At 41.7% G+C, this 14,292-nt stretch overlaps 1 protein-coding gene across 1 annotated transcript; it reads left to right on the top strand.

Annotated features, from left to right (window-relative positions):
* Positions 1–202: 202 nt before the first annotated feature.
* Positions 203–13,374, top strand: ANKRD13A (ankyrin repeat domain 13A). Its single transcript, XM_032198990.1, has 15 exons — positions 203–305; positions 2,091–2,223; positions 2,357–2,481; positions 2,948–2,993; positions 3,688–3,831; positions 4,237–4,432; positions 5,443–5,509; positions 6,907–6,988; positions 7,739–7,797; positions 8,112–8,248; positions 8,650–8,807; positions 9,279–9,389; positions 10,110–10,261; positions 10,507–10,571; positions 11,386–13,374. Exons 1-15 carry the CDS (start codon positions 219–221, stop codon positions 11,582–11,584), a joined length of 1,761 nt encoding a protein of 586 aa, XP_032054881.1. The 5' UTR covers positions 203–218; the 3' UTR covers positions 11,585–13,374.
* Positions 13,375–14,292: the final 918 nt, after the last annotated feature.

Genomic DNA, 14,292 nt, shown 5'->3' with positions numbered 1-14,292 from the left:
CCTTCCACCGCAGCTCGATGGGGCGGAGGCTCCATTTTATCACCGACTTCCTCCTTCCGTGAGCGCTGAGAGGAGTCGCGGGGCGATCCCCCCCCCCTCTTTCTGCTCTGTGGTTCATCCCGGCCGCTTCCCCGGAGGGAGGGGGCGGGGCTGCCGTGAGGGGACCGGGGCTGAGGGGACCGGGGCGGGGAGGCGGGGGGGGGGGGGGCGGCGCCGCCATGAGCTCCCCCGGCGGGGCCTTCCCCCTGCACGCCCTCGTCTGGGACAACGACCACCGGCGGCTGGACCAGGAGCTGCACGGCCAGGTACGGGGGGGGGCCGGGAGCCGCTACCGGGAACCGGGAGGGGGGCCGGGAGCTGTGGGGAGAGGCTGCGCGGAGGCCCCGGGGCCTGCCCGTGGGCCCGGGCCCTCCGGTAGCGGCCCCGTGAGGCGTAGAAACGCCGCAGAGCTCGGGCAGAGGCAGGGCCCGCCGCTGCCGTCCTGCTCCTCGCCGTGTGCGGCGCCCCCGCGGTTCACTAACGCTTGCCCGCAGCATGCTGCCCTGCCGGGGGTTTTTTGGGGGAGAATCTTTGGAATGCGGCAGGTTTCTGTCCAATTCCTATAAGCTGACTCCCTAGCGAAGTCTGCAACCTTCTAATTCTCAGTAATTTGTGTAATGTGAGGCCTTACGAGGTCTGTAACCTTCTAATTCCTCCTCCTTAAAGTCTTTCACCTTGCTGGCACGTTGCTTTTATTTCTATTTCGATAAAGTTTTGAGCTGAGAGCACCCCTCAATAAGCAGCCTTCTGCAGCTCCTTCCCCTGAGGCGCCCACCTCTGTGCAGTGCCAGCGCCCAAAACGCCTTCAGGAAGCCAGCAGCATATTAAGGCGGGCTGTGGCTGTCTCTGACTTCCCTCATCTGCTCTTAAATGGCTTTATTTGAGTATTCCAAAGATGTGTTTCCCCCCCCCCGCTTCCTTGGGATAAGCTTCTTGCTGGCGGAGGGTGCGTGAGGGGATCGGAAGACACTTGCCAGCTGCACTTGGGATGGCAAAGATGGGTGAAATACCTGGTTACCGGTTAACAACAGCAAAAAAAAACACCGAAAGGGCCTTTGGGGAGTCCTCCGCCTGTCAGTGCAGTAGGCATTTACCTGCAGGAAGGGGGGAAGCAAATTGGTTGGTATTGGAGCACTGAAGCGAAAGCAGAGCCCTTTAAAACGAAGCTTTCCCAGCTGCGTGTGGTCTTTCGAACTGAGTGCTGTCAGATAACCGCGGTAACTTGCATAATAACTTTCCTTCCTTGTTCTGCTATTGACTTTCCCCTTTTCCTTTAGTTGTAGATGCTCTTCTGTTTCAAATCTCTAAGCTAATAGTGAAAAATAAGTAAGGTATGAGTATGTTGTGCTTGCATGTTTTGGATATTTATGCCTGTGTATCTTTTTACTTTTGTTTTTTAGTAACTCGTGCAGAATGCACTCGGGCTTCATTGTGCTGTGTGTGTCAAATGGGCGCCTTGTAACTTAACGTTTGCTTCTCTGCTTTCAAAAAGTGCTATACAAAATTGGTGTTGTATGGCCAGTTTTCTTGTTCGTTTGTTTGCTTTATTTTGGTTTTCTTCCTGTTCTGCTGTATGACGTGAAATCCTCCACTCAAGCTGTTGCCTGTCACTGGTGCAGCGCACGCAGGGTGGAACGCCCGTCTTCCAGGAAGAGACTGCTTCTGAAGGGAGGCAGAAGGGGAAGTAATTGCAGGAAAAGAAATGAGAAGCATCAGTGAGAGCTCAGTCCTGTTCTGCAGGTCCCGTTTCCTACCATGTCAGTGTACAGGGCCTGTTCTGCTTCTCTTTTTCTTTCGGGGGGAAGTTAGATTGCAGCGTGCTGAGGGCAGAAGGGCCATACGGTTTGAAAACCATGCTGTGTAGTCAACTTAAACTGATACGTGGGGCTACCTAGGGAGCATTGACTCCTAGAGCCATGTATTACTAGATCACTAGGCCCAGACTCGATTATTACTGGCAGGCTTTGTTTATGTGACCTCCTCGTTGTGCTCTGATTAACTGCGTTTGATTTAACAGCGTCAGCATTGCTTATCTCTTGGGTACTCAACAGGATGTTGATCAGCGTGATCCACGAGGCCGGACCTTGTTGCACCTTGCCGTTTCCCTGGGTTACATAGAATCTGCCAAAGTTCTTCTTCAACACAAGGCAGATGTAACTAAAGAGAACGCCCAGGGATGGACAGGTAAAGATAACCTTAAAAACAGAAACTGTGTGTTAATGCTTTTCAGTGCAGATGTTGTGTTTTGGCTGCTTCTACGCTGTGTGTTTTGCTCAGAAAGCAACCTAAAACTAGCTTGTGTCTGGATTTCCTTCAGTTTTACATGAAGCTGTCAGCACAGGAGATCCGGAGATGGTACAGATGATTCTGCAGCATCGAGACTATCAGCAGACCTCTAGGACGCTTGGAGGAGTTCCTGAATTACTCCAAAAGATTAATGAGGTAGCTATTTAGTTTCAGCCTCTTCCTCCAGACTGGAAGTCTGACTCAAGTTGTTCATTTAAGTACACTGAAATCAGGAACAGAGATCAGAGCCCCATTGATCTGAAGGTGGGCAATTGTCTCCTTCCTTTCAATGTGCATATTGTATAGACCTGTGGGAGGTGGAGACTTTTTCTTGACTCTGATTTTGAAATCCATAGTCACAAAGCCCAGCATTGGAGGATGGCTGTTGAAGGTGTTACTGCTTCTACAGTAAAACAAAGCAAAATAGCTTGTTATAAATCAGCAGTAAGCAAATATATTTTATGCCTGTTATCTTCAATTTAATTGTTCTAACGTTCATTTATGTCTGAAGTTCTGTTCTTTTTTAGTTTTCCTATATCTAAAACATTCACGGGAAGTGCTATTCTGAACGTTAGATTAAAACTATTTTGCGTAATATTCATCGGATGTTTTTTTCTTCCAGACTCCTGACTTTTATGTGGAAATGAAATGGGAGTTTACTAGCTGGGGTAAGAGTCCTGGTCATTGTTCTCTCTTCTAAGCAGTAGACAAAAGAACCTGCTCATGTACAAATGGCAAAAGATAAGCAGAGATGTATATTTACTGGAATCTTCATTTCCTGCTCCCCAGAATGCTTATCTTCAGTTCTCAAAACAACCTCTTGTATTTCTGTTGCACAATTGTTCTTTGTTTCTTTCTCTTTTTTTTTTTTTTAATGGAGGCTTTAACCATTGTCAGAATTGCTGAAGACTTATTGGGATTTTGTTTGTGTATCTTTGGCTATCGATGACTAAGACAGATACGTGTCTGATATACAGATGCACAGACTACTTGGAAGTGCTTTGTTTTGTTTTGTTTTTTAAAGAAATGAATGCTAGGACTTAGAGCTGACTTCATTTTCCAAGCAGCTATCTATCAGGCTGCTAGGAGACCAGTTTTAACCCATTTCACATCTGTTAGTCTGACCCGATGCTTCATTCCTTTTCATGTTAATCTTTAAATTGGAATCGATGGGTTTTGTCCCCCAGCTGGTAGTGACCCTGTCTAGCTTTGAGAACAATCTTGCTTGTTTCCTGTGGAATGATGCTCGCAGTACTAAGTAATTCGTATATCAGGGATATGGTTTCTGCTTCAGTTCAGGCTTCTTGTGTGCTCTGTATCTTGAATATTTTATATTTACATGTTCCTTGTTTTCTTTCGTAGTTCCACTGGTTTCTAGGGTTTGTCCAAGCGATGTCTGTCGCATCTGGAAAAGTGGTGCCAAGTTGCGAGTTGATATCACGTTGCTGGGATTTGAAAATATGAGCTGGGAGAGGGGAAGGCGTAGTTTAATTTTCAAGGGCGAAGGTAAATGTTTTAGTGTGTCTGCTCTGTTGATCACCAAACACTGTGTGAACCACAATGAGAAACCCCAATTTTGCTTAAAAAGACCCGTTGAGGATGAGCACTGAATTTTAGGAAAGATTTGTATGTATATTCCATTCGTGTCTTGAAGATAGTGTTTTTGTGCTTTAACGTAATGGCTTGGGTTTTTGTTTGTGGTTTTTTTTTGAGTAAATTTGAGGTCAAAATTTGGTAATAGGGCTAAAATTTTACTTCAATTTCTTATTAGCTTTTCATCTGCCCCCAAATAAAATCAGTGAATTAGCAACTGTTGTGATTTGCTGTACAGTATGTGCTCAGTTTTTTCATTGTGGATTGCTGTTGGGAAGGTGTTTTTTTCTTTTAAAATGAGATGTGATGTTCCAACAGATACCGGAGGTTGGGCAGAACTAATTGAGATAAATCATGATGATAAGTTCGTTACAACTGAGCGCTTTGAGATTTCCCAACACATGAAGCGTTTGACGCTGGGATCTATGACCCCAAAAAGGAAAGATGTGGAAAGACGCCTTACCTCTCCGATTATTAATACGTGCCTTGATACTAAAAATATTGCTTTTGAAAGGTAAGATATAAAGTTGCTCTTAAATAAACACTGCAAGTTTATTGATGGTCACACCTACAATAATGTTTTAAAGACAAAAAATCTCAAACTCGTAAAGTATTTTATGGCTAGATCTGAAATTACTTTAAACTTCATGTACCATTAAGTAAAAAAAACTATGCTTTGTCAGCTGCTGTTGCTTGGCAAAATGTGCCAGTACTGAAACTAATGGGCAAGAACTTGCAGCCAAATGAGTCAAATCCCACGTTAATAGTTTAAATTAAAATCTGCCTAGTGTGTCTTTCCATAGTACCTTCTACCACATTTATCTTTTGTTCCCTACACATGCTTATCCAGGTATCTGTCAGCTTACTTCAAACCACCCTTTTTCTGCAGCTCCTCTTGGAGTGTTCTGAGATGCAGTAAAACAACCCCGTGATTACACTGTCAACAAGTGTTGTCAAAGTGAGATGTGTAAATGCAGCCCCTTTCTCCTGAATACTTGGTACTCTCTCAGAGCTTCCCAGAATCAGTCCTCGTGATGTTCAGTGAGCCTTAATAACTGCAGCATCTACACATCCAGAAACAAAGATTTCCTAGACAGAAATATTCCTAGCACTCTGTTCCCCAAATTGTCGTGTCAGATTACTTTGAAATTAAGCTGTGTGCATTAAAGGCTGCTGTGCCCAGGCTGCCAGGCAAAATGATTCACTTCTTAAGTTGTCTTCCTCTGTGACTCAGGTATCCACATCTGAAATTAAAATCCATGACTAAGCCTTAGAACTTCGGCCACGCACTAAGAGCAGAAGCAGTGTGACTTGCTCAGCTCTGTCGTGGGGTGTGAGGACAGATTGTCTTGTGCTTATGTCTGGGGTTAATAATCAAATGACTTGATCATCTATCATAGATCTATGCTTCTATGATTATGGCTTATTACATTTTGTTAGTTCAAGGCACTTCTAATAAAAATGGGCTGGGGATTGTATAGAAATGCAACTGTCTAGACACCTGTGGTATTCACTTCTTGGCAGAACCACCACTGGATTCTGGGTATGGAGGACAGAAAAAGCAGAAGGCGTAAATGGTTACGAAGCAAAGGTAAAGCCTGTTACACACAACTAAGAAATCTTATGGCCATCTGAAATATGATTGTTTTGCCTTTATTTCCTGAGTATTTCAGGTCCTCAGTTTCCCATCAAGAGCTTAATTGGGTTGCCAGCAGAACTGGCCAGAAGCAAGGAACTTTAAGGGTGTCCGGTTCATGGGAAGGGTGGTGCCTGTGTGCAGGCACATCAGCAGGGGCTTTGGGGGAGAGGGAGGATCGAAGCATTTCAGCAGCAGAGGGGCAAAAGATTCACCGTAACTGTTGGAACTCCCTTTCAAAAACTAGAGTTGAACTCCTTCTTGTGTGTTGTCATCCTTTGTCTGTTTAACAGACAAGGAACCCACTGGCAAAGTGTCGTGAGTGCTCTGTAGTAAGTGTTGAAGGAAGTAACAGCTTCTTGATGCCATGAGTTGCATCAGGAATTCAAGTAGTAAGAGACTGATGGTAAACTAAAGCCCCTGACCGTGTTTCTGAGCAATACAGTCACTTTGGTCCCTGTAACAGGTTCCCTCCCCAGATATGCCTTTGAGATAATTATGAAGATGGCTTTACAGCCTTGCAGTTTTAGGAATTTAGGTATCACAAAATTTAACTTCCTCAAGTCTGTGTTTACTCCAGACTTTGGAATTTGTGCAATTAAAAATAAATTTTGTAATCTCATTTAACGGAGAAATAAATGCAGAAGCTTTGTATGCTTATGCAAGGACTTTTCTCACAAGGCTGTGGGACTATTTGGTGGGATGTTGGGGTTCACCAGCACTCCTGCAGAATTAACCATGGCTGAATTTCATTTGGAAGGTCTTGCGAGTGACCTCTGTTTCTAAACAGCATTATCTGGCTTTCCTTCTTTGTTCTGTCAAGATCTTTATCGAGGTGGGGATCCTTTTCAGCAAGCTTGGAAGTGCCCATCTAGTTTTGAATTTGGATGGGTTAGTTATCTACAAAAGTCTCCTTAAAATGTGTCAGCCTGCTTTCCAAGAATATGGTTGAAAGGCTGAATTCCGCTCCTGTTGAAGCCAATGACCAAGCTCCTTGGCTTTTCTCTCAGCATAGGATGCTTGTGAGATTAATGCTGTCTGGAGATGCTAAGCTGTATTATTTGTGGGGTTTCATAGTTTATCAGTTTGCCCAGCAGGTGGCTGCATAGTTTCAGCCTTAGCACTGGTCTACCAAGCAAATAGTATGTGGGATTTCCATCATGCCAAAGGGGTCAGAAAAATCAAAGTGCGGCACTCCCTGTTGGTCACCAGTATGTTAGAGATCTTTGTAAGGAGCAGATTCACATCACTTTATTCTGTCTTCCTTTGGGTTTGTGTTCATGGTGTTTCTAGAAAGAACTTTGTTTTTTTAACCCGTAGTGATTTTTGTCTTCATACTTTTGTTTTTAAAGGTGTACATTGCAAACAACGTGAATGTGGTCACAAAAATCAGAACGGAACATCTAACAGAAGAGGAAAAGAAAAGATATAAAGGTAGTTTTTCTGTGATATAACTGGAATTAAGCACAACATCTTGGTTCTCTGATAATCTCTGTGTGACTGCAGAAGAAGTGGGCAGATAAGAAGTGAAATACTTTTCTTGCTGACCTTGCCCTGCTTTAGTTTCACGTGCTGTTTGTCTGAGGTAGCTTGTTATTTGACTCCCAGCCTACAAATGACCAAATATTTATTAATATGTATGTATTTATCCTAGTTGTATTTCTAGAAGAAAGAGCCCGTCAAAACGACTGAAATTTTATTGAAAGCTTTAAAAAGCTGCACTTTTCCATGCAATCTTGTGCTCTGAAATGTGTTGATGCCTTTACTTCATTTTGGCCATGATTACAAGGTTCACATGAGCTTTGTTTTCTTGGTGTTTTTCTTCATTTCTGGTCCTATGATTTTTTCTGGAACTTAAACTGGAGGAAGGATGGGTAGCTGGTAACCTCATATGGCAGCACTGCCCTTCCTTGGCCTATCTCGGGGGCTAGGAGGGGAGGTACTGTGAACAGTAAAGCTATTTGTTCAAGATAGAAACCACTGAAGATTCTTGCCTCTGTTCTGTCTTTGTCACCTTTAGGTCCTGGGTTTGTCTGGTAAAGCTTACAGGGAACTTGGCCTTTCTCCTGACTGTCTTTGGCTTACCTCACTTTGGGTTAAAAGCCTTGCTTGTTAGCCTGGTGTGTACTTAAAGTTCACTGCTATTTAATAATAATAGAAAACTCTTCCTTCTGTTTTCTGAAGCTGACAGGAACCCTCTGGAATCATTTCTGGGTACAGTGGAGCATGAGTATGGTGCTCAGGTGAGTGTCTTTGACCTCGTAACAGGTCACTATAGTGCTGAGATCTGTACCAATAAGAGTTGTATGTGTGGTGAATCCCTCTTCCTGTTTCCTTAGTTTGGCAGCAGTTTTGATAATGAGGTTTGAATGTTCCCTGAGGAGTCTTTTGTTTGTTTGTCAGATGTTCCTGTATGAGTAGCTGGTACTTCCTTCTGAACACTCCCATGAAAACAATGTAGAATCTGTTAGCAAAGTAAGGGCTGGGCTTTGATGGGGTATTTAAAATACCTATTAATTCTTTGCTACTTCAGTCTTTTTTCTGTTTTTCCTTCCAGAGTACAGTCAAGACAACAGAGTATGCTGCAAGTAACAACCCTACTGCTATTACTCTGGAGGAATACTTGGACCCAAACTTTGATTTGAAAGGTAGAGATATAGGAAGACCGAAAGAAGTCACCATTCGAACACAGAAGTGAGAAGTAAAATTTTAACTTTTCCCTATTTCCTTTTTCCCACTCACCTGATCTCTGGAAACCATATTTTACAAATTTCCAGTACAGTTTTATCTCCCTTGCAAAATTAATCAAAAGAGATCTTAGAGCATTCAGCCATGGTTTAATTCTTCTTCCATTGAGCAGAAGAAAGCATTCAGGCTAGCTCTGTAACTTTTAAAAAAATCCATCCCTTACATATTGCTGTATGTCAGTAGGCTCCTATGCCTTTCCTTTAGCCTTGCCAGGAGTGTGGTTTGGTTTCTCCAAGCAGTAACTGTCCTTACTCTTTGTATGAAGGAGGTGAAAATGCTGTGTACTTTGCTTCTGCAGTTTCCAGAACTGTAAACTCAGGATGCTTTTATACAACTTACTCTTTCAGGTTTAAAGCAACCCTGTGGATGAGTGAAGAGTTTCCCTTGTCCCTTATGGAACAAGTCACTCCGATCATTGATCTGATGGCCAGAACTAGTGCTCATTTTGCCAGGCTTAAGGATTTCATCACTCTGGAATTTCCACCAGGATTCCCTGTCAAAATTGGTAATGTGTAGCAATTTTTATTCTAGCATCTTCATTTCCGTTCTTTTTATGGGTTTTGCAATATATATTTACGAAAACAATTTTAGTTTCTTACTAGTCATCTTGCCCATGTCTAGAACCAAAAACCCAGGTATGTTATCTTGTATGTTTGTGATCATTGAATCCAAGTTACAGCCAGTACAGAAGTATAATTTTAAAGATAGTATCATTTCAGTACAAATGAGCTAGTTTTAACCCTTTCGTATTGGCTTGAACATCTTTGATTTGGTATTTTTACATTAATCTGAGATACAGAGGCAGAGTGCGAATGAGTAAGGGCAACTTCTTGGTGAAGTGAGTTACACTTTGTCATCATGTCATGCTGCTTGTGGAATATATTCCATAAACCTGTAAGGGTTTGATATGGCTGCAGGTGTGAAAGTGAATGTCAGAATTCTCTTTTTGATAGAAGTCTTCTACTTTTTTTAATAGAAATTCCCCTATTTCATGTGCTCAATGCCCGAATTACTTTTGAAAACGTCAATGGCTGCAGGACAGCTGAGAAAACATCACAGATGGCTGGAGGTGCACAGTGTGATTCAGGTAAGGAGTGGAAATGTGCAGTGATCACATCTTCTTACATTTCTGTCAGTGGAGTGCACAGCAGAGATGGTTTAACTGCAGAGAATCAAACACAGGTGAGAGGAAGCTGCGGTGTACAGCAGCTGATCCTGACCGTGTGATACTGATCGTATCATTCCACTCTGCCCCCTTCATAACCTGCCTGACTAAACTGAGCTGTTGCAAGTTTTCTCAAGTTTTTTGAGGTCTAAATTCTGGTGCATTAGATTAGAGTGATGCTGCTAGAATGAAAGCTATTGTTATGGGAAGTAGAATACAAACTTGTTACAGCTCAGTCTTTGAGAAGAGCGTGGATTACACTTGAGTAGGGTGCTTGTGACTGCATGCATCAAGTGATGCTCTGTCCTAGGAGCTTTTACAGACCTATTCGTTAGGAATAACCTCAGAGAAGTCAGAGCCACTGCAGCATCTATTTCTTGCAGTATTTATCTTTTGCACCCTTTTTCTTCCTGTATGGTTTTGTCAGAGTTCAGCCACCTTAGGTAGGAAAGGCTGTATTGTCTTACTGTTATTGTTTGCCACTTCAGTCTTTCAGAGCCTCTGTGTATATGTAGCCAGGAGGTTTATCTGATTTTTTTTTTTTTTTTTTAGCTTAGCATGTATAAGCATCCATCAGATTTTTTGACTAACAACTTGCAGAAACACTGTGCTGTGTTTTTAAACTATATTTGGCTTCTGTAGGTGCTAATTTTGAGGTTGACCAGTCGGTGTTTGAGATCCCCAAATCTTACCATGTCCAAGATGATGGCAGGAACATACACGTGCAGGATGAAGATAACGAGATCATGCAGTTTGCTATTCAGCAGAGTTTGTTGGAATCCAGTGGAAATAAAGTAAGTATGCTGTAATCTGCTCAGTGCAGATTTGAGTTTACACAATGCAGCAATAGCTGTATCTCTGAACTGAACCAATGTGTGGAAAGCGTTGTGTAGGATGGATTTTTCCAAGAACTTCAGAGAAGGAAAAAATACAGAAATGCATTTCAAAGAAGAAATGAGTGATTTAAAGCTTTCCTTTTCAGTGATTTGCACTACAAATCTGTTAACTCCTGTGGCATTGTCCCTCTTTCTGTTTCTAGGAAGTGGGGATGCATTCCAATGGAGCAGTTGCATATTCACAGGACTTCAATATACAGTATCAGAGGTAACTATTTGTTTTTTTCCATGTCAAAAATGCTGTGGTAGAGTGAGCAAAAATACTTCTAACAGTAGTATGAAGCAATTCTGCACTTCTATTTTTTTTTCTCCTGGACACAGGTAAGAGATGTTCAGAATTCAAGGTCTCTTTTCCTGTGCTGCTACTAATTTTTACTTTTTCAAGAAGTGAGAACTCCAGACTGGGCTTCCCTAGTTTATATTCTGTGTCCCTTTAGCTCAGCTCCAGGACTGGCCTGCACACACAATTGATTCTTCACCCACCCAGTAAACACATCCCTTCTGCTGTGCTCTTAAAACTGGAATTGGTCCCTCTGGCTCAAGTGTTTGTATACTAAATACTGCCTCTTCAAGGTGGCTCTTATTTTCAAAATCATTATGTAATCCTTAAAAACGTGGTAACCTATATTTAGACCCTCGAGTGCTACAGTATCCGTGGGGTCTTCCTGCAGCTAAGTGTGAAGAAATCTATGTGCAGGTGAAGAACTGCATCCTCCTGGCTCTTTTGTGTATGGAAATTGTTACCTTTAAACTATGAGGGAATACTTCTAGAAGCCTGTTGAAAACTGTTAGTATGTATGAAAGATTCTGAGGAAGCTTCAAAGAACAGGTTTTACATTGGGAACTCTGTGTCTGTTAGCTCTCAGGATAAGAGAGCAGTTGTTCTGCTTTCTGCCCTTTCAGAGAGCAGTTTGGGTTTGCAGTTTGAATACAGTTGCTAGGGAGGATCATTGCAGGAGGAAACATGAAATAAGCTCTCTCTCTCTCTCTCTTCCTACTTGAATTTCTTTTTCTTTCCTCAGGGCACTGCAGGAGAGCTATCTAACAAGCACAGGTAATTCATGCTGCAGCACCCCCAGTGAACCAAACAGTTTTGAAAAAGACTTGCAGCTTGCCATGGAGCTGTCTGTCCGAGAGCAGGAAGAACGGGAGAAGCAACGCCGTGAAGAGGAAGATGCAGAGCTTCAGCAAGTTTTACAGCTTTCTCTCGTGGAAAAGTAACTCCTTAGTGATCTCCTGAAATAAGGATGACCAAATTTGTGTAAAACTGAAGGCTTTCAGAGCTCTCAGTCTGAAGACCACTCCTTGATTGCTTAAGTAAAGATTTCACCTGCCTTCTTAGTTGTCATCATCATCAGCTACAACAGCTGTTTTTTATTATTATTATTAGTTTTGAGGGAGTTTCAGAACATGAGCATCTGTATTTGGCTGCCCATCTTTGCAGCCTTAGCTGTCAAGTAAGTTTTTACCTATGCATATTTATTGAAGAGCAGGTGGAAATTTTGCTTAGCATCAGGATTTAAGATTGCAGTAAAGTTTGAAAATGTGATTTATGGGGGGTTCAAGAGGGAAACTTCATTACTTACCAAAGAAATACTCATCTGCTTAGTCATTTCTGAATAATTCAAAGCCATTGTCTCTTCCAGTCATTATGTGGAAGAGTTATCTATATGCATTTTCACACATATACACCTACAGTAGTTTTTCATGCTGACGGTATACCATGCTGACAGATATTTTCTGTTAGTTTTGTTTATATGTGATTTTTTTTCTTCTCTAGTTACCGAGATTTTTATCATGTGCTCCTGCTTAAGAGGAATAATTTTATACTTGAACAGCTAATCCAAGCTCAAGATTAAACCAGTGCTTTCTGAAATAGGACAAAACAAGTAGCCAGTAAAACTTTAGATCCTAAAATGGGACCATCTGCCTAGTAAAGTAGCAGTTTCTGCAGTGATTCAAAACCAGCTAGTTCCCATAGTCAGAGGGCAGCAAGAAAATAAGTGATAGATCCAGGTGCTTCTTGAGATCACTCGGTGTGTGTGCATGTGCATGTGTGCGTGCCTGTATATGGGTGCTAACTTCAAATAGGAGAAACTTCAGGTGAAATTTTAATGTATACTTATTGGAAGATGAATTTTAGTTTTGTCATCTGAAAGGGAAATGTGTATTGCTTTTTAAAATCCAAATGCTTATCCTTCATGTGAATACATATATTTTTTTATCTGAATCTTTTTATTGATTTTAGAACAAGCCAATATGACTACGCTCATTGAAATGGTATTGTAACAGTTCCAAAACACATTTTAACCAGCTTTCCTCAGGTCTTTAGACATAGGGTATATTTGTAGGTATTTTATCTGCACTTCTGTCAGTGTTTACAGTACTTACACTGTGACTCTCGAGTGCACTCCACAAGTACACAATGTATGTACGTCCACAGGAAAGCCTTATAGTAGTTAAATGTGAGCAATACTCCTCAGTTCTGGCTGGCAGAAGGGTGAAGAACCTATGGTACATATGGTCTGATCTTGCTACCTAATCCTGCACTTACTCCTTGAGCAAAACAGGGCAGTTCTGTGTCACCAACGATTAACTAGTTTAAAATCACTCTCAAATAGACTTGATCTTAACCAGTGAGATGGTTGGTAACTTAGAACTCTATTTTAAACCAATAATCCATTGTTTTATGTAGCGGGCAATTAAAATTGTACAGTAGAACTGGTATATCTGCACCATATTTGTTTAATGATACAGCTTGCAACCATAAATAGCTTACTTGGTGTCTGCAGGAATGCTGAATGTGACTGTCCTGCACGGGGGCAGTGGTCTGTGTTGGAACCGCATCTTTATTTACGAAGAGGATTACTGTGACTTTCTCAATTGCAAAAAAGGGAAAAAGCCTTGCAGTAAGCTCTTGACAAAGTCGTGAGGTAGAAGGTGAAATTATGTTTTGGTTTTTTTTTTTTCCTTCAGCGGAAATAAAGAGTGCTGTTGCCTTTGTAAGAGCATCTGTCTGATGTTGCTTTTTTTCTCTGAAGCATTTCAAAGGCTACAAGGAAAAAGTAATATTTCAAGCTGATTTCCTTTGTTCTCTGTGTCGTAAACTGAAGACCGAGCTGTTTCAGTTTAGGTTTTGTTACATTCATTTTCTGGCTGGCATTGTATTAAAAATTAAAAAAAAAACAAACTGACATTTTCACCCTTTCTTCTAAAACAGAAGGTTCTTCTTTCTCAGTATAGGTACTGTTTTTCTGAAACACTGCCTCGCATCTTACAGCACAGGTAAAAATCATCCCCTGAGCCTCTGTGCAGTATCTCTGCATTACTTCCAGGGTATATAATGCTACAATACACACACTAGTACTTTTTTCTACCCTGGTAGCTGGAGACTGTTTTAATAATTATCCTTACTTGCCTTTTTGTTATTATTTCTCTACTTTAAAGATGACTATCAAAAACAGTTTTGATTTAGTTTAAAACAGGTGGCCCCTGAAACAAATTTTCTGATGTTTTCAGCCAATCTTTGACTACAGGGGTCAATAAAATATTTTAAGTAGATGAAAGGTGGGGTGGTTCATGATTATTACTCACAAAAAAAAGTACATACAGGAACTAGAGACAGGAAAAGATCAGCAGAGGACTGCGCAGTATATCTAATAATGTCGAGACTGCCACACAACAACCCTGTCTGCCAACTTCCTTTTTCCAAGGACACTCAGACTTTTAGGAAAGCAGAAACTGTTACAAATAGCTGTAGTTTTGTTCTGAACCTATAACAAGCTTTTACATACCATAATTTGAAGGTCTTCAAATTGACACTTTCCACACTGTCTGTGCTGTTTGTCAGGAAGTAAAACACTTTTGTGCTTTTGGACAAATTCATAATGTGCTTAATTTGGCAATCCTTCTCACAGCCTGGGCTGGGT

The sequence above is a fragment of the Aythya fuligula genome, chromosome 17 (genome assembly GCF_009819795.1).
Source record: "Aythya fuligula isolate bAytFul2 chromosome 17, bAytFul2.pri, whole genome shotgun sequence".
NCBI lineage: Eukaryota > Metazoa > Chordata > Aves > Anseriformes > Anatidae > Aythya > Aythya fuligula.
Note: the sequence above shows the minus strand (reverse complement) of the source record. Positions and strands in the feature narration are given on the sequence as shown.